At 38.6% G+C, this 13,939-nt stretch overlaps 1 protein-coding gene across 6 annotated transcripts in view; it reads right to left on the bottom strand.

Moving 5' to 3' along the window:
* Positions 1–13,939, bottom strand: part of AIG1 (androgen induced 1) — a 187,759-nt gene that overhangs the window by 143,471 nt on the left and 30,349 nt on the right. For all 6 annotated transcript variants that reach the window (XM_070417811.1, XM_070417814.1, XM_070417810.1 and 3 more), the window contains exon 2: positions 4,783–4,938. In XM_070417811.1, the coding sequence (XP_070273912.1) occupies positions 4,783–4,938 (156 nt within the window). The remainder of the gene's footprint in view (positions 1–4,782; positions 4,939–13,939) is intronic.

Genomic DNA, 13,939 nt, shown 5'->3' with positions numbered 1-13,939 from the left:
AACCAAATAGCACCAGGGACAAAGGTGTACTGGGGAGGTGATGAGATTGGATTCCGTGTATTACGCAAACTGAGCAGCTGCAATTGAATGGGATTCATAGATTTGAATTAATGGAAAACATACAACTGTTCTTTGTCATCGAAAGGGCTTCTTTGGATTGCAATTGGAGACACATGTAGGATTTTTAAGAGAGGCAATTTTATATTCATCATACTTTTTTTTGCTGCTCTTCCTCTCTTTCTTCATCTTTTTTTTTGTTTTTGTTTTTGGTTGAAACTTTAGCCTATTTTCTTAACTATAAGAGTATCTGCCAGCAGAAAAGTCAACAAACTCACAGGAGACAAAAGACATTCTTAGTTTGATTGCTCCTAATAAGCTTCAGTGCTTCCAGACCACATAATGTCATAGAATTGTTTGTAATGCTCCTTTAAAAGGGTGACAGGGTTCAGAAATAAACTGCACGTGGTAAGAAGAGCCTCCCATGGGTTATGCCTGCAAAGTGAGTGGCAAGGCTTTGGAAGCGGAGGTGGTTTCTGGCCATTAGCGTTACTAACCAGGCCGGCTTAGCATTTATGGGAATCTACTCAGAGCAGGATGACACAGGCAACCTTCACTAAGCCACCCTGCCTGATTTCCTCAAGGTCATGCTGAAACAAACTTTCCTCCAATCATCTTTGATTGGAACGTTTCATTATTTTTATACATCCTTGAGATAGAGAGGGGCCAGGCAGTAGATGCATTAGGTCCATGGGTCACACAATCATATTGAGTGCTTTGTGCCCGCATAAAGCAATTACTGTCAGCTCTCAATTAACCTCGTTATTGGAGGAAGCATTAATGTAGAAAATACAAATCCTAGATAACCTACCCGTGTCTTTCTTGCTGCCATAGTTGCAGCTGAGGGGAGAGACAGATAATGGAAGCGCCAGGGGGAGCTTGAGGTTGAGAGGTCTCTGAGGAAACTGTGAGCAGAGGTGATAAATTCAGCTGCCACTATGCCCTCTGTTTATGCCGGCTGCCCTTCTGCACGGCACCAGGAAGCAAAAATAACATTGCTTTCCCGCAACTTCTGGCTGCGAAACAAAAGGCGTTGGGCAGGGGACGCCAGCAGAAAGCGGCAGGGAAGGCACACGGGGAGGCTGGCAGTCACCTGGCAATCAGAGCCCAGAGGCCTGGAGGCACCACAGGCGGGTTCTCAGCCCCTCTGCACCTTCCTCCATAGGCAGCTCCATTCCCAAGGCTCTTGGGGACAGTGCTCGGATGTTTTGCTTTAGGATTTTGACTGTGTCAACCCAATGTGGTAAAATGTGTCTAATTGCCAATGTTATAATTAATCATTTGTATTTGCTCATGTGATAAGCATTCTTTCACTACAGATTCCTACACAAATAACTGCATGTCCCGAAGATCCTGGGTGTTAGTACTATTCCCATCATTCTCAGGTAAGAAACCCTTTAGGTTGGCACCTCATCCAGGCCAGGAGCCACAGGAGGGGTGAAGATGACGCCTCTTCAAGTGATCCCTCATGGCATTGCTCCAGGAAGGGGTGACATTTCAACAAGAGGAAATATTAAATGATAAAGATAAAACTACAGTGGGCTTCAAGGACCCACTGAGCAGGTGAGAGCTCTGGGGAGAAAGAGAGAAGGGGCAGGGGACTAAGGTCACAGCAAAGACAAGGGAAAGAGAGCTGGGAAAGAGCCTTGGGGAAAGGAAGGCCAAAAAATTATAAAATTATATGTTTTGATGAAGAAAATATTTTGGGTGTGTTAAAAAGAGACAATAGACTCAAAATGGCCTTATTTGTACTAGGCCCCATGTCAGCAAACCATGATTTAATACTTACGCTGGCTGCAGTTTCAGCTTGCCAGGAACATAACTTTTAACCAGGTAACATGGCATGGATAAGTTAGCATTAGTGAGATAATCCAGCCCATAGTCCCTTTTGTTCCCCTTAGGAGATCAATCTTGCCTGAAAAAAACACATTATTTCCTAATAATTTCCTTTTCCACCCCCTTTCTGCCTTTAAAAAACCTTTCCTTGTCTATAGCTCTGTGGGTTTCTTTTATTTGCTAGATGGGATGCTGTCCAATTCATGAATCACTGAATAAACCCAATCTGATCCCTAACATCACTAGGTTAAATTTTTGTTATTTAACAGGTTAAAAGTATATAAAAAGCCAAATTCATATCCTCTGTGAATACGAATTTGCAATTAATGGAATCAAGGAAGAAGCCATTGGCCAGTTTTTGCCTCAAAATGAATTTGTGTATATTAGAGTGAGAAATCCGGTAGAAATTGGATAAGTATGTACAAAAAGTCAAGTGAAAGAGTAAGAGAGAAACAGTGGAAAAATATAAAGGGGATTTCTGAGGACTACTGGCCAGGATTCTTCTTAATATTAGGGGGAAAGAGAGAGATGAAGGGAGAAAAGAGAGGGGAGAAATAAATATAACAGGAACTTAAGGCTAGTGACTATAAAATGGGAAGGGTCTCATAATAGCAGGGAAGATTATAAATATGTAAATCTTGACTACAAAATGTCAGCAGGTAAGAAAAAAATAACAGAGAAATGAGTGAAGCTGCACCTCTCTGATTGATTACTTAGTCTGTGAATTTTTCTATGAAGCTCATCAGCTAGGGAAGGTGAATTCAGATGTAATGAAAATGTGATGTTATGACTTCTGGTTAAAAAAGGAAGGAGGAAATCAAAGGTATTATTGCTTCTCTTTCCTCTTTAAGACACAAAGACAACAATAAAAATGGTGAAACATAGAGGATAATATCAGATGTAATCAAACAAGCAAGCAAATAGAAAGTCCCCCATTCTTTGTACCAACCATGAAGCTTACATGGACCAAATTCAAGAAGGACACTGAAAGCTGCAGAACATCTCAACTGTCAAATAGGTGCAAAAAGTTTCTGGCCAATGTGATGTCAAAATGTCTAAAGAGCATATGTAATGAGCCTTTAAGGAGAGTGGCGAAACTCAACAGTTGAAGCCCTAGAGACATGGTTTGACATTATATAACAGGAGAGGCAGATGCTAACAGAAAACATGTTAATATTGTATTCCTATTTACTTTTGTATTGTGTTTTTCTTGTATTCCTTCTAACCAAGGAAAAATTCCAGAGGCAATGGCATGTCTTTAGAAATACCGAGGGAGTAAGGGATAAAAAGAAACCAAAAAAGTACACAGATTTAAGTTTTCTAGATAATTCTTCCATGCAGGAAGTATATATTTTTAAACCTTATGCCAATGGCAATTTTCTCTCAGGTGAGTATTTTGATGCGAAGCATTGGAATTTTATAAGGCAAGTCCAAAGAAGGAAATACTAAATAATACATAAAACATTGAACTCTGTTAAGCAACAGAAGTTGAGAGATTTGCTAGATGGCACCAATCTGAGCACCCACTTAGCTTTGCAGGGGATAAGGATGAGGGAATAAGAAAAAGAGTGTGACCAGATTATAATACACTCCTTGTGTTGTTGTCAAGAGCTACGGGATATTTTATACAAGAACATAACAACTCAGTACATCAAAAAGCAAGTCAGTGATAGTCTGGGCACTTACTAATGGGTCTTAGAGCCAGCATGTAGAGGCTTCCACCAGCTATTTGTATAGATCTGAAAAATGTGCAGAAGAGTCATTGGAAGGATTTAAAAACAACTTTCTGACTTTGACTACACTGAACCTTGGATGTGGTACATGTGCTAGCCCGGGTCACAGGGGTGTCTGCTATTCCCAGAAGTCAGCTGGCAAATGAAAGACCTGAATTTAAATTAGGTAATAGACTTTTACTTGACTCACAATTTGAAGTTTATGAGTACTCTCATTCTTCTCCTGGGTATACATGGGTAAAAAACATCTATAGAATCCGTTGGGTCCCTGGCCCTTTAAAGAAACTTGGTTTATGTTTCCGACAGACTCAAACATGTTCAGGACAGACCCAAACATTAAGCAACATTTATTTAGGAGATATTAGCTAATGGCACAGCTGGATAACTGAAGAAGTATGAGTTAATGATGATTTCATCTTTCTCATGTTCAAAAATACTAGAATGATCACAGACCCAAGGACCACACACTTGAAGTTTGGGCAGCTTAAGAAACTGTGGAAGTGCGTTCCCCCAAAAAAATTCATATGCTGAAGTCCTGACCTCATAGTACCTCAGACTGTATTTAGAGGTAAGGCCTTTAAAGAGGAAATTAAGATTAAATGAGGTGTCCCATCCAAGTGCTAACCAGGCCTGACCCTGCTTAGCTTCGGAGATAAGACAGACACTGGTGGGGGGGGGGTAATGTGCCTTGTGTGGGGGGCTGGGGGGAGGTCAATAGGAGGAAAAGGGTACATGTGTACTACTATTTGTAATACTTTAAACAATAAAAATAAATAAATAAAATTTTTAAAAAAGATTAAATGAGGTCAGTGGGGGACCCTAATCCAATATGTGTCTGTATAAGAGGAGAGTATGACATAGATAAATAGAGGGAAGAACATGTGAAAACATATGGAGAAGTAGTCCACTTATAAGCCAAGGAGAGAGGCATCAGAAGAAATCAACCTTGCCAACACTTTGATCTCAGACTTCTAGCCTCCAGACCAGGAGAAAATAAATTCTGTTGTTTAAGCCACCCAATCTGTGGTGCTTTGTGATGGCAATTATAGCAAACTAATATTTCAATCTCCTATAATGAACCCCCTTTTTTTTCTTAGGAGTCTGAAATAAGACCCAAGTTGCTTTTGTGAATAAATGGATTCTACATCATACTCACAACCCCAACAGGAAAGGCCAACACAGCTAGCATCCAGTCCCGAAGAGAGATGAGCTTCTTGAGTTGCCGCTCTTGTTCTTGGTTCCCACTTCCTCTAGTCAGAAGACTGGAAAGATCAGTCAGCACACAGATGCCAAAAAAGGCAGCCTGTATAACCTGGAGGAGACAATAGCTGTTGTTAGTCCATTAGCTCTACAGCGACCCAGGCTGTACAACAGCAAATAAGCTACACATTTGCAAAACAACACATGATAAGAGAGGATCAGAAGCACATTTAAAAAGCTGGCCATAAACATAACAAAAGAGAAAGAAAGCTGAGAAAATTCATCTTACAACCATCACTTCCATTTTTGCTCACCTAAGGACAAATGCAAAACATGCATGCACACACACAGTTCAACAGAAAGCAACATCAATTATCAAAATGACATGTCCATTAATTTAAAATATAACACATGTGGTCTAGTTATATCGACTAGTGAGGTTTAACAAACATCTAAGACGTGCAAAGAAAAGGATCAGGGTATTTTGAATAATAAATGAGACAACTCAGTCTGACTGTGAAGAAACCTTCCATGTTTTAATCTGTTAGCCTTAGAATTTTTTATCAACTGGAGTGGTAGAAAGCATCTAGTCTATGAGTCATAGATAAATCAATTGAATGCACCAATCAAGACTGGTATAGAGCAAATTTTTGTTGTCAAACTTGAAGTAGATGACTTCCTTCTCAGGTTTTCAGTTTTTATGAACTAACATCTTTACAAACACTGTAAACTTAGATACAACATTGTCCCCAAATAAAGTAACCAACTATATTTTCTCAAATCAATTACAACCTGAATTACTTACCTTAACTATTTTACTTGTACTGTCACAGAGAGAGAACACTGAAATGCTATAGCCCAATAACTATTTGTGAAATTCTTAAAGTGGGTGTAAATGCATTAATGATCCAAAGCTATGAGTGGAGGCAGGCAACATACTGTAACACAGCTTGGCAATGATAATTCAAATTATGGAAAGGGCAGGAAATATATTCCCTGAGCTCAACATCATGCCCATTTAACACCAACAAAAGATTCAGGAGTATTATTCTGGTTTTTTCTATGAGAAATAATTTTCTGATGATATATTTATTTGTAAAAGATACAATTTTATTAATTACCTGTTTAGAAAACATAATTTCTGGGGTAAATTTCCATGTTGGCTGTGGAAGAACCTGTGACAGCTCTGTGGATGGGTTCTCCACTGAGGCACAGAACAAATGGAAGAAAGGCCCTCAAAATTATCTGGTTCTACCCCTTAGCACAGCCCTGCCACACTCACATTGTTCCTCACTCTGTTCAAAGTTTTATAGAAGCCACTTTGAAAATTCCCTGTAATGGAAACTTCACCATCAGGCTGCATTAAATAAACAAAAGTCCTTCAGTATGTTTATATATAATACCCTGGGCTCATTGGAGCTCACCAAATCCTTTATTATTAGCCAAGTTTGTCAGAGTAATGTTATATTCTTCCTAATAACTTACCTTCTCTTTCAGCTTCAATGACTTAAGGCTTATTGTTTTCTTTCTAGAACCAGAGAAACCAGAGTAGGAGAAGCTAAGACTTACACAACTGAGCATGGCACAACTGGATGGTTGGCAAGATCATATTGTGATGACCAGAAATGACTTAAATGACTCAGGGAATAATTTTATACTCGTGAACATTTTCCATAGCATATCTTATGACTCTAGATGTGAGATCTTTATGTCAACCCAAATAGGGTTTGAGAAACTGAAGTGGCCGTACTCAGGAATAATAATATACATGCTAATCTGGCCAGTGAACATATTAAAAGATGTCCTGCCTAATCAATAACCAGGAAAATGCAAATTTAGAGCACAATGGGATTGTATTTCTTACCTATGTAATTATTCACAGTTTAATTCTGATAGTACCAAGGATTATAAGGATGTGGAACAACCAGAAGCCTTATGGTGGGAATGCAAATTAGGACAACTTTGAAGAACAATTGTCAATATCTAGTCATTTAAAGATGTACATACTCTTATTATCTACTGACTTCGCTATGAAAGGTATTCCCTACAGAAACTCTCATATTTGTGTACTAGTCACATCTATATGAAAGTCAGTTTCAGCATTCATTGCTTCAAAAAAGATGAAACAATTTAAATGTCTCTTAATAATTGAGGATAAATAAATTGTGCTATATTCATACAATGGAATTCTAAGCTCTTATCAATTTTTTATTTTTACAGCAAAACATTAAACAAAAATAGAAAACTAGAAAAAAGCTATATTTTGAAATTAAAATATATTTCAAAAAATGCAAAGATAATTTTAAGGATAGTTGTATATGAAGTAAAATATGCAGTAATACATGGGAATTAATAACACTGAATTCAGGTATGTCGAAAAAGAGGATAAATATGGCAAAAGAACACAAGGGCCTCAACTGTAATGATAATATTTTATTTAAGTTGATTATAGGGTATATAGAAGTTTATTATGTTACTCTCCATATAATTCATTAAAATATTTTCACATAACTTAAAAATAAAAAGTAAAAAAGAGTGGTTTTTATACTTTTCGGGTATAGTTGGGTAGTGTTTTTCAATTCTTTTCCATTCAACTCAGTTTCCCCTACTTTTTAAAAAAAATTATCTTTATTGTTGGAAGCATTACAGATGTCCTCTATTTCCCCCCATTGATTCCCTCCACCCTTTCACCCCTCCCCCAGGCCTTCACCACACTATTGTCTGTGTCCTTGAGTTATGCATATATGCATATAATTCTTTGGTTAATCTCTCCCTCTTCGACCTCCCACACCTTGCCTTCCCTCAGAGATTCCTATTCCATGCTTCTATGCCTCTGGATTTATTTTGTTCATTAGTTTATTTTGTCTATTAGATTCCACATATGAGTGAGATCATGTGATACCTGTCTTTCTCTGACTGGCTTAAGTTTCCCCTACCTTACAACTGGCTATTAATATAAGAATCTAGTGAGCAGCAAATTAAAGTAAATAAATTTTAAAATTCCATCATCAAGTAACTAGTATTAGATTTGCCTTCCCACCATAAACAACTAGACATTTGAAATAAATAAATAATTAATCTTTTCATATATTGGACTTTACCTCTGCAATCAGCCAGATAAATCTCTCTCTCTTTTTTAAAGGTATACCTGATGAAGTCAGGCACACCTTGGACTTCTCTTTTTGCCAAATAAAGTAATATAATGACAGGAGTGATTGTATTCACAAGATTTTCTAAAACCAAGTGGGAGGGGATTATACAAAGGTGAATGTCACTGAGGGTCATTTTAGAATTCTACCTACTACAAGCTGTATGTTAAACAATTTTTAGAGCTCACGCAGAATGGAGAGTTATTCAAGTTCAGACCAATCAAACAGAGAGGCCTTATTGACTGCAATGGGTGTTCAGTAAAAACCTAAGAAGTTTCATACCTAGATACTGATGCTAAAATAGCGTTGCAATAAAGGTTTCTCTAGATCCACTCCAACAATATTTAAAAGCAAGCCTCAAAAAGATCAAGCTGATTTACAAGTAACATAAATGCCGCAAACACAAAATTCTACATTCTTTAAAGAATTATAACACAATCAGACATTCAATAATATCCAACATTACAATATCCAACATACAATAAAACAATATTAGACATGCCAGAAAATGGGAAATCCTTAACCAGGAGAAAACCTATTCAATAAAAACAGATAAATGACAGAAATATTGCAACTAACAGACTTAAGAATAAGTTAGCCAATACAGTGGGGCCTTGACTTACGAGTTTAATTCATTCCATGACGGAGCTCATAACTCAAATTACTAGTATGTCAAATCCAAAACTGAACGAGTGAGACACGTGATGCTGGGCTGATGTTGTGGCGTTCACTGTGACGTTCGCTGCGCCAACTAGCGGTGGGGTATCTGAAGGTGGATCGCAGCTCAAAGCAAAAAATCGGCCGAGAGACGGCTTGTATCTCGAAAAACTTGTTAGTCGCGACACTCATAAGTCAAGGCCCCACTGTACTGTTAAACCACTTCAGATTTCTGCTACTTTATTAGAATTTAATTTGAGTTGGCAGCTAATAAATCACATTTGAGACATCTTTTTGGTGTTTTTCTATTGCTTATAGGTGCCATGTCATCCATTGCAACTTAAAATTCATTAAAATAACTTAAAAATGTAAAGTTTAGGAGGGAACCAAAATGGTGGCATAGGTAAACAGCTGTACTTGCTGCCTCCCATGACCACATCAAAACTACAACTAAAATACAGAACAAACATCATCCAGAACTACCAGAAAGCTGGCTGAGTGGAAGTCCTGCAACTAGAGAAGTAAAGAAGAGAGCACACTGAGACTGGTAGGAGGTGTGGAGGTGCAGAATGCGCTGGTCTGGCACCCACATGTGCTGCTTTTTTAATCAGTAGGGAGATTGTCTCTGTGGAGGCTGCCCAGAGGAGCAAAGGGCTTCAAATCAGAGCCCAAGCCCAAGGTCCCAGAGCTGGGAAAAGAAGTCCCCGAGACTACGGGCTGTAAAAACCAGTGCGGATTGGAGCTCAGTGACACAGAGGCTGCTGGAGACCCAGCTGTTCCTCTTAAAAGGCCAGCACCACAAAGTGAACTTACAAGGTCCTGCTCCAGCACCAGGGTGAGACTCTGGGGGACACATTTGTCTGGCATCAGGGCAGGAACTTGGGGGGCAGTTTTCTCCTAGATGAAGGTACTTGCAGGGATCATTGTTCCTGTGCTGAGACCTCTCCGTCACAGGGCTGACTGGCAGCCATTTCTGTTTGTTCCACCCTGGTGATTCCCTAAGACTCCGCCTCATCCAATTTACAATCCCATCCAAGCTGCCTGCAGTGGCTTTTGCATATGAAGGGCCTGTCCTTGAAAAATCTCAAACAAGCTGCAGCTGGGTCAGGGAGCCCCAAACCTATCAATAAAAGGCCCAAGACCGGGACCAACACCAGCCTGCCTTGCTTCATAACTGGACCTCATCTGGGCACTTCCAAACCCAATACAATAAGGAGAAATCTGTGGATCTCTCTGTAGCTCCTGCTGGGTGGCCTCAGGCCATGGCTGACTTTACACTTCCCTGGAGACCCAAGAGCCAGTATACCCAGTGGTCAGTGTCAAACCATACCAGATTACAACTCTATAAGTGACACACTCAAGGGGCAGACTCAGTGAGCACCAAAGCCCCACTGAAACAAGTCCTGCTCCATAGGGGTGTCTCCTGCATAGCAGCTCTCCCACTGTAGTCACAGCTGGTCCTCACAGCAAATTGGCCAGGAAGTCAATTCTTCCCAGTGACACCAACAGCAATCAAGTCTCAACTACAACAAGACTGTGCTCACAGCCGACAAAGGGGTACACTTAGAGTTCCCAGCTCAAGTGACTGGGGAGGCTGAACCACTGAGCCCTGTAGGACACCTACTACACAAGGCCACTCTACCAACTCAAGGAGACATGGCAGTTCAACTGAATACATAGAAACAAATGCAGGGAAGCAGCCAAAATGCAGAGGCAAAGAAACATGTCACAAATGAAAGAAATGGAAGAAAGCAAACTACTGGATATGGAGTTCAAAACCACAGTTATAAGGTTACTCAAGAATCTTCTAGAAACCTCCAAGGGACTTAGTGAGACTTTCAATGATCTTAGTGAGAATGCCAAAAAAATTGAAAAGGACCAGTCAGAAATTAAGCATGCAGTGACTGAAATAAAGAATAATATACAGGGATTCAATAGTACAGTAGAGGATTCTGAGAATCAAATCAACGATTTGAAATATGAGGAAACAAAAAACACCCACCAGAGGAGCAAAAAGAAATAAGAATCCAAAAATATGAAGATAGTGTAAGGAGCCTCTGGGACAACTTCAAGCATACCAACATTCACATTATGGGGGTGCCAGAAGAAGAGAGAGAGCAAGATATTAAAAATCTATTTGAAGAAATCATGACAGAAAACTTCCCCTACCTGGTGAAAGAAATAGACTTACAAGTCCAGAAAGCACAGAGAGTCCCAAACAAGAGGAACCCAAAGAGGACCACACCAAGACATATCATAATTAAAATGCCAAGGGCTAAAGACAGAGAGAGAATCTTAAAAGCAGCAAGAGAAAAACAGTTACTTACCTACAAGGGAATACCCATACAACTCTCAGCTGATTTCTCAACAGAAAGTATGCAGGCCATGCCCTAGCTGGTTTGGCTCAGTGGATAGAGCGTTGGCCTGTGGACTGAAGGGTCCCAGGTTCGATTCCAGCCAAGGGCACATGCCTGATTGCAGGCTTGATCTCCAGTAGGGGGCATGCAGGAGGCAGCCATCAATGATTCTCTCTCATCATTGATGTTTCTATCTCTCTATCCCTCTCCCTTCCTTTCTAAAATCAATAAAAATATATTTTAAAAAAAGAAACTATGCAGGCCATAAGGGAGTGGCAAGAAATATTCAAAGTGATGAATAGCAAGGACCTACAACCAAGATTACTCTACCCAGAAATGCTATCATTTAGAATTGAAGGTCAAATAAAGAGCTTCACAGACAAGAAAAAGCTAAAAGAGTCCATCACCACCAAACCAGTATTATATGAAATGTTGAAGGGTGTTCTTTAAGAAGAGGAAGAAGAAGAAAAAGATCAAAAATATGAACAACAAAATGGTAACAAATACATACCTATCAACAATTGATTCTAAAAATCAAAATAAATAAGAAATCTAATGAGCAGAATAAATTGGTGAATAAAATAGAATCAGAGGCATGGAAATGGAACAGACTGATGATTCTCAGAGAGAAGGGAGTGGGGGGGTGGGAAGAGATTAAACAAAGATCTTATATGCATATATGCATTACCTATAGACATAGACAATAGGGTGGCGAAGGCCTGGGGTGGAGCAGGAAATGGGTGGAGGAAGACAATGGGGTGGGGGGGGGGCAGGGGAGGGACATCTGTAATAATCTCAACAATAAAGATTTAAATAAATATATATTTTTTTTAATGTAAAGTTTACACAGAGATGAACAAGTGAATTTAAGTAGTATTACCTGGAAGCATTATTTAGCTCCAGCCATTCTACAGAGCTGGCATTTCTACACCATCAACTCAGCATGACGCTCACATACACCATCTGGCTTTGGGTTCTTAGCAGGTTGGTGGCTTTAATTATTTTGTGTTATGTGTAGAAATGAAGTGGTCAATTGTACCATTTCTCTCCAAGAAATATAAATAGAGATTTATCAGAATGCAAAAAATATCCTAGGATATTTTGGAGTCACTCTAGCATTTGTTCTTCTTGAACGTTCTCTACAGTTTAATTCCTTCTGCATCTTTTCTTTACCCCCATAGCTCTCCCTGTCAGGAACTCAGATTTTTTACTGAGTCATGTTAAGTTTAGGATTAATTTCCACAAGTATGGAAATGTACCCAAATCACATTCATATCCTTTGCTTTTTTACACGAGTGGTTTTCATTGAAGTAATAAATATTTTTTCTGCCCTAACCTGTTTGGCTCAATGGATAGAGTGTCAGCTGCAGACTGAAGGGTCCTGAGTTTGATTCTGGTTAAGGGCACATACCTTGGTTGCAGACTCCTCCCTAGCCCTGGTCTGGGCTCATGCAGGAGGCAACCATCCATGTGCTTCTTTCACATCAATATTTCTGTCTGTCTTTCCCTCTCTCTTCCACTCTCTCTAAAAATCAATAGAAAAATATTCTCGGGTGAGAATTTAAAAAATTAAAATAATAAAAGAAAAGAAATAAATAGAAATACTAAAACAAAACAAAACACAAAAAATATGGGTTTTTTTTCTCTGGAATGCACTAAACAATTACAATTCTGTTTATATTTTAGGGAAAATTCAATAGACTTCTACCATTTATTCCCAAATATATATAACATGGTTTATCCAAAATAGGTTTTTTATTTCATTAGATTATCTTTAGTATCCTCAATTATATGTAATAGTACTAAATCTATAGTCTATATATCAGGTCATGTCATCATTAATTAGTTGGTAATTTTTACATTTCTGCCTAATTGGCCAAACTCAGGCAAGAACCAAAAATGCACCAAAGTGGAAAAACAACACATTAAGTGATAATTTGAATCATTATTTATATGAATTTTTAAATACCAGAGTGCCCCTGTCTTGACCTTGGGAAGCAAGATTTCCAATGATTTATACTATGGTATAACACATTTTGCTTATATTGCATTTTCATAAAACGAACATAAAGAGTACCATAATGTTTCTTTTGAAGATTTTGCTTATTTTAAAGTTACTGTTAGACATGGTACACAGAAGAAACAAGATGGCACTCTGAAGGGCAATAACAAAACAACAGTGATGAAGATCATGGAATGAAGGAAAATTGTGGAAAGAACAGATGGGAAGAAGGCAGGGAGATGTATAGGTATCATACGGGAAGTCCTAGAGGAGTTCTCTATGTGAGGATAAGAGGATTAATTTAAGGGGAGATGATAATGAAGAAATAAAAGTCTGCCTAAACACTTTTATAATGAGAGAACAAAGTACTATGTAACCTTTAATAAATGTATATGTAATCCAGGAAAGAACAGTATACTAGTACAAGATAGATGGATAGATAGATAGATAGATAGATAGATAGATAGATAGACAGATGGAATAAGATATATAGCTTTAGATATATATGACACACATATATAACATACATGGTACTTGTGTGGTGTGTGTGTGTGTGCATGTAATTTCTCCTATGCGAAGGTTGGATAACACATTTGGAGAAATGGTGTGAGCTTGAGGCCTTCCTATATCTCACCTATAGTCACTTAGCATGTGGCACTATACCAAAAACATTTTGCTTTTAGTTCATAAAACTTCCAATGCAGTTCTTGCCAGAAACCAATCTATGGCTGTATCTGTGCTCAATGAAGAATGAATTTGACTGAAGGAGTTAAATAATATGTGAAAAGGATCCAAAAGCAATAAAATAGCAGTACTAGTAAACACAATCTTCAAGGGATTCCCCATTTATTCCACACATACCTTACTTTTTAATGGTGCATAATTCCTTCTCCTTATTACCAATATCAAGAGTGAATGCCAAAAGTATTTAGGCACTGTGGGACAGTG

Source organism: Myotis yumanensis, unplaced genomic scaffold (genome assembly GCF_028538775.1).
Source record: "Myotis yumanensis isolate MYYU_CA2020_CCGP unplaced genomic scaffold, mMyoYum1.0.hap1 SCAF_6, whole genome shotgun sequence".
In the NCBI taxonomy this organism is placed as follows: domain Eukaryota; kingdom Metazoa; phylum Chordata; class Mammalia; order Chiroptera; family Vespertilionidae; genus Myotis; species Myotis yumanensis.
This window is presented reverse-complemented; position numbering and strand designations above follow the sequence as displayed.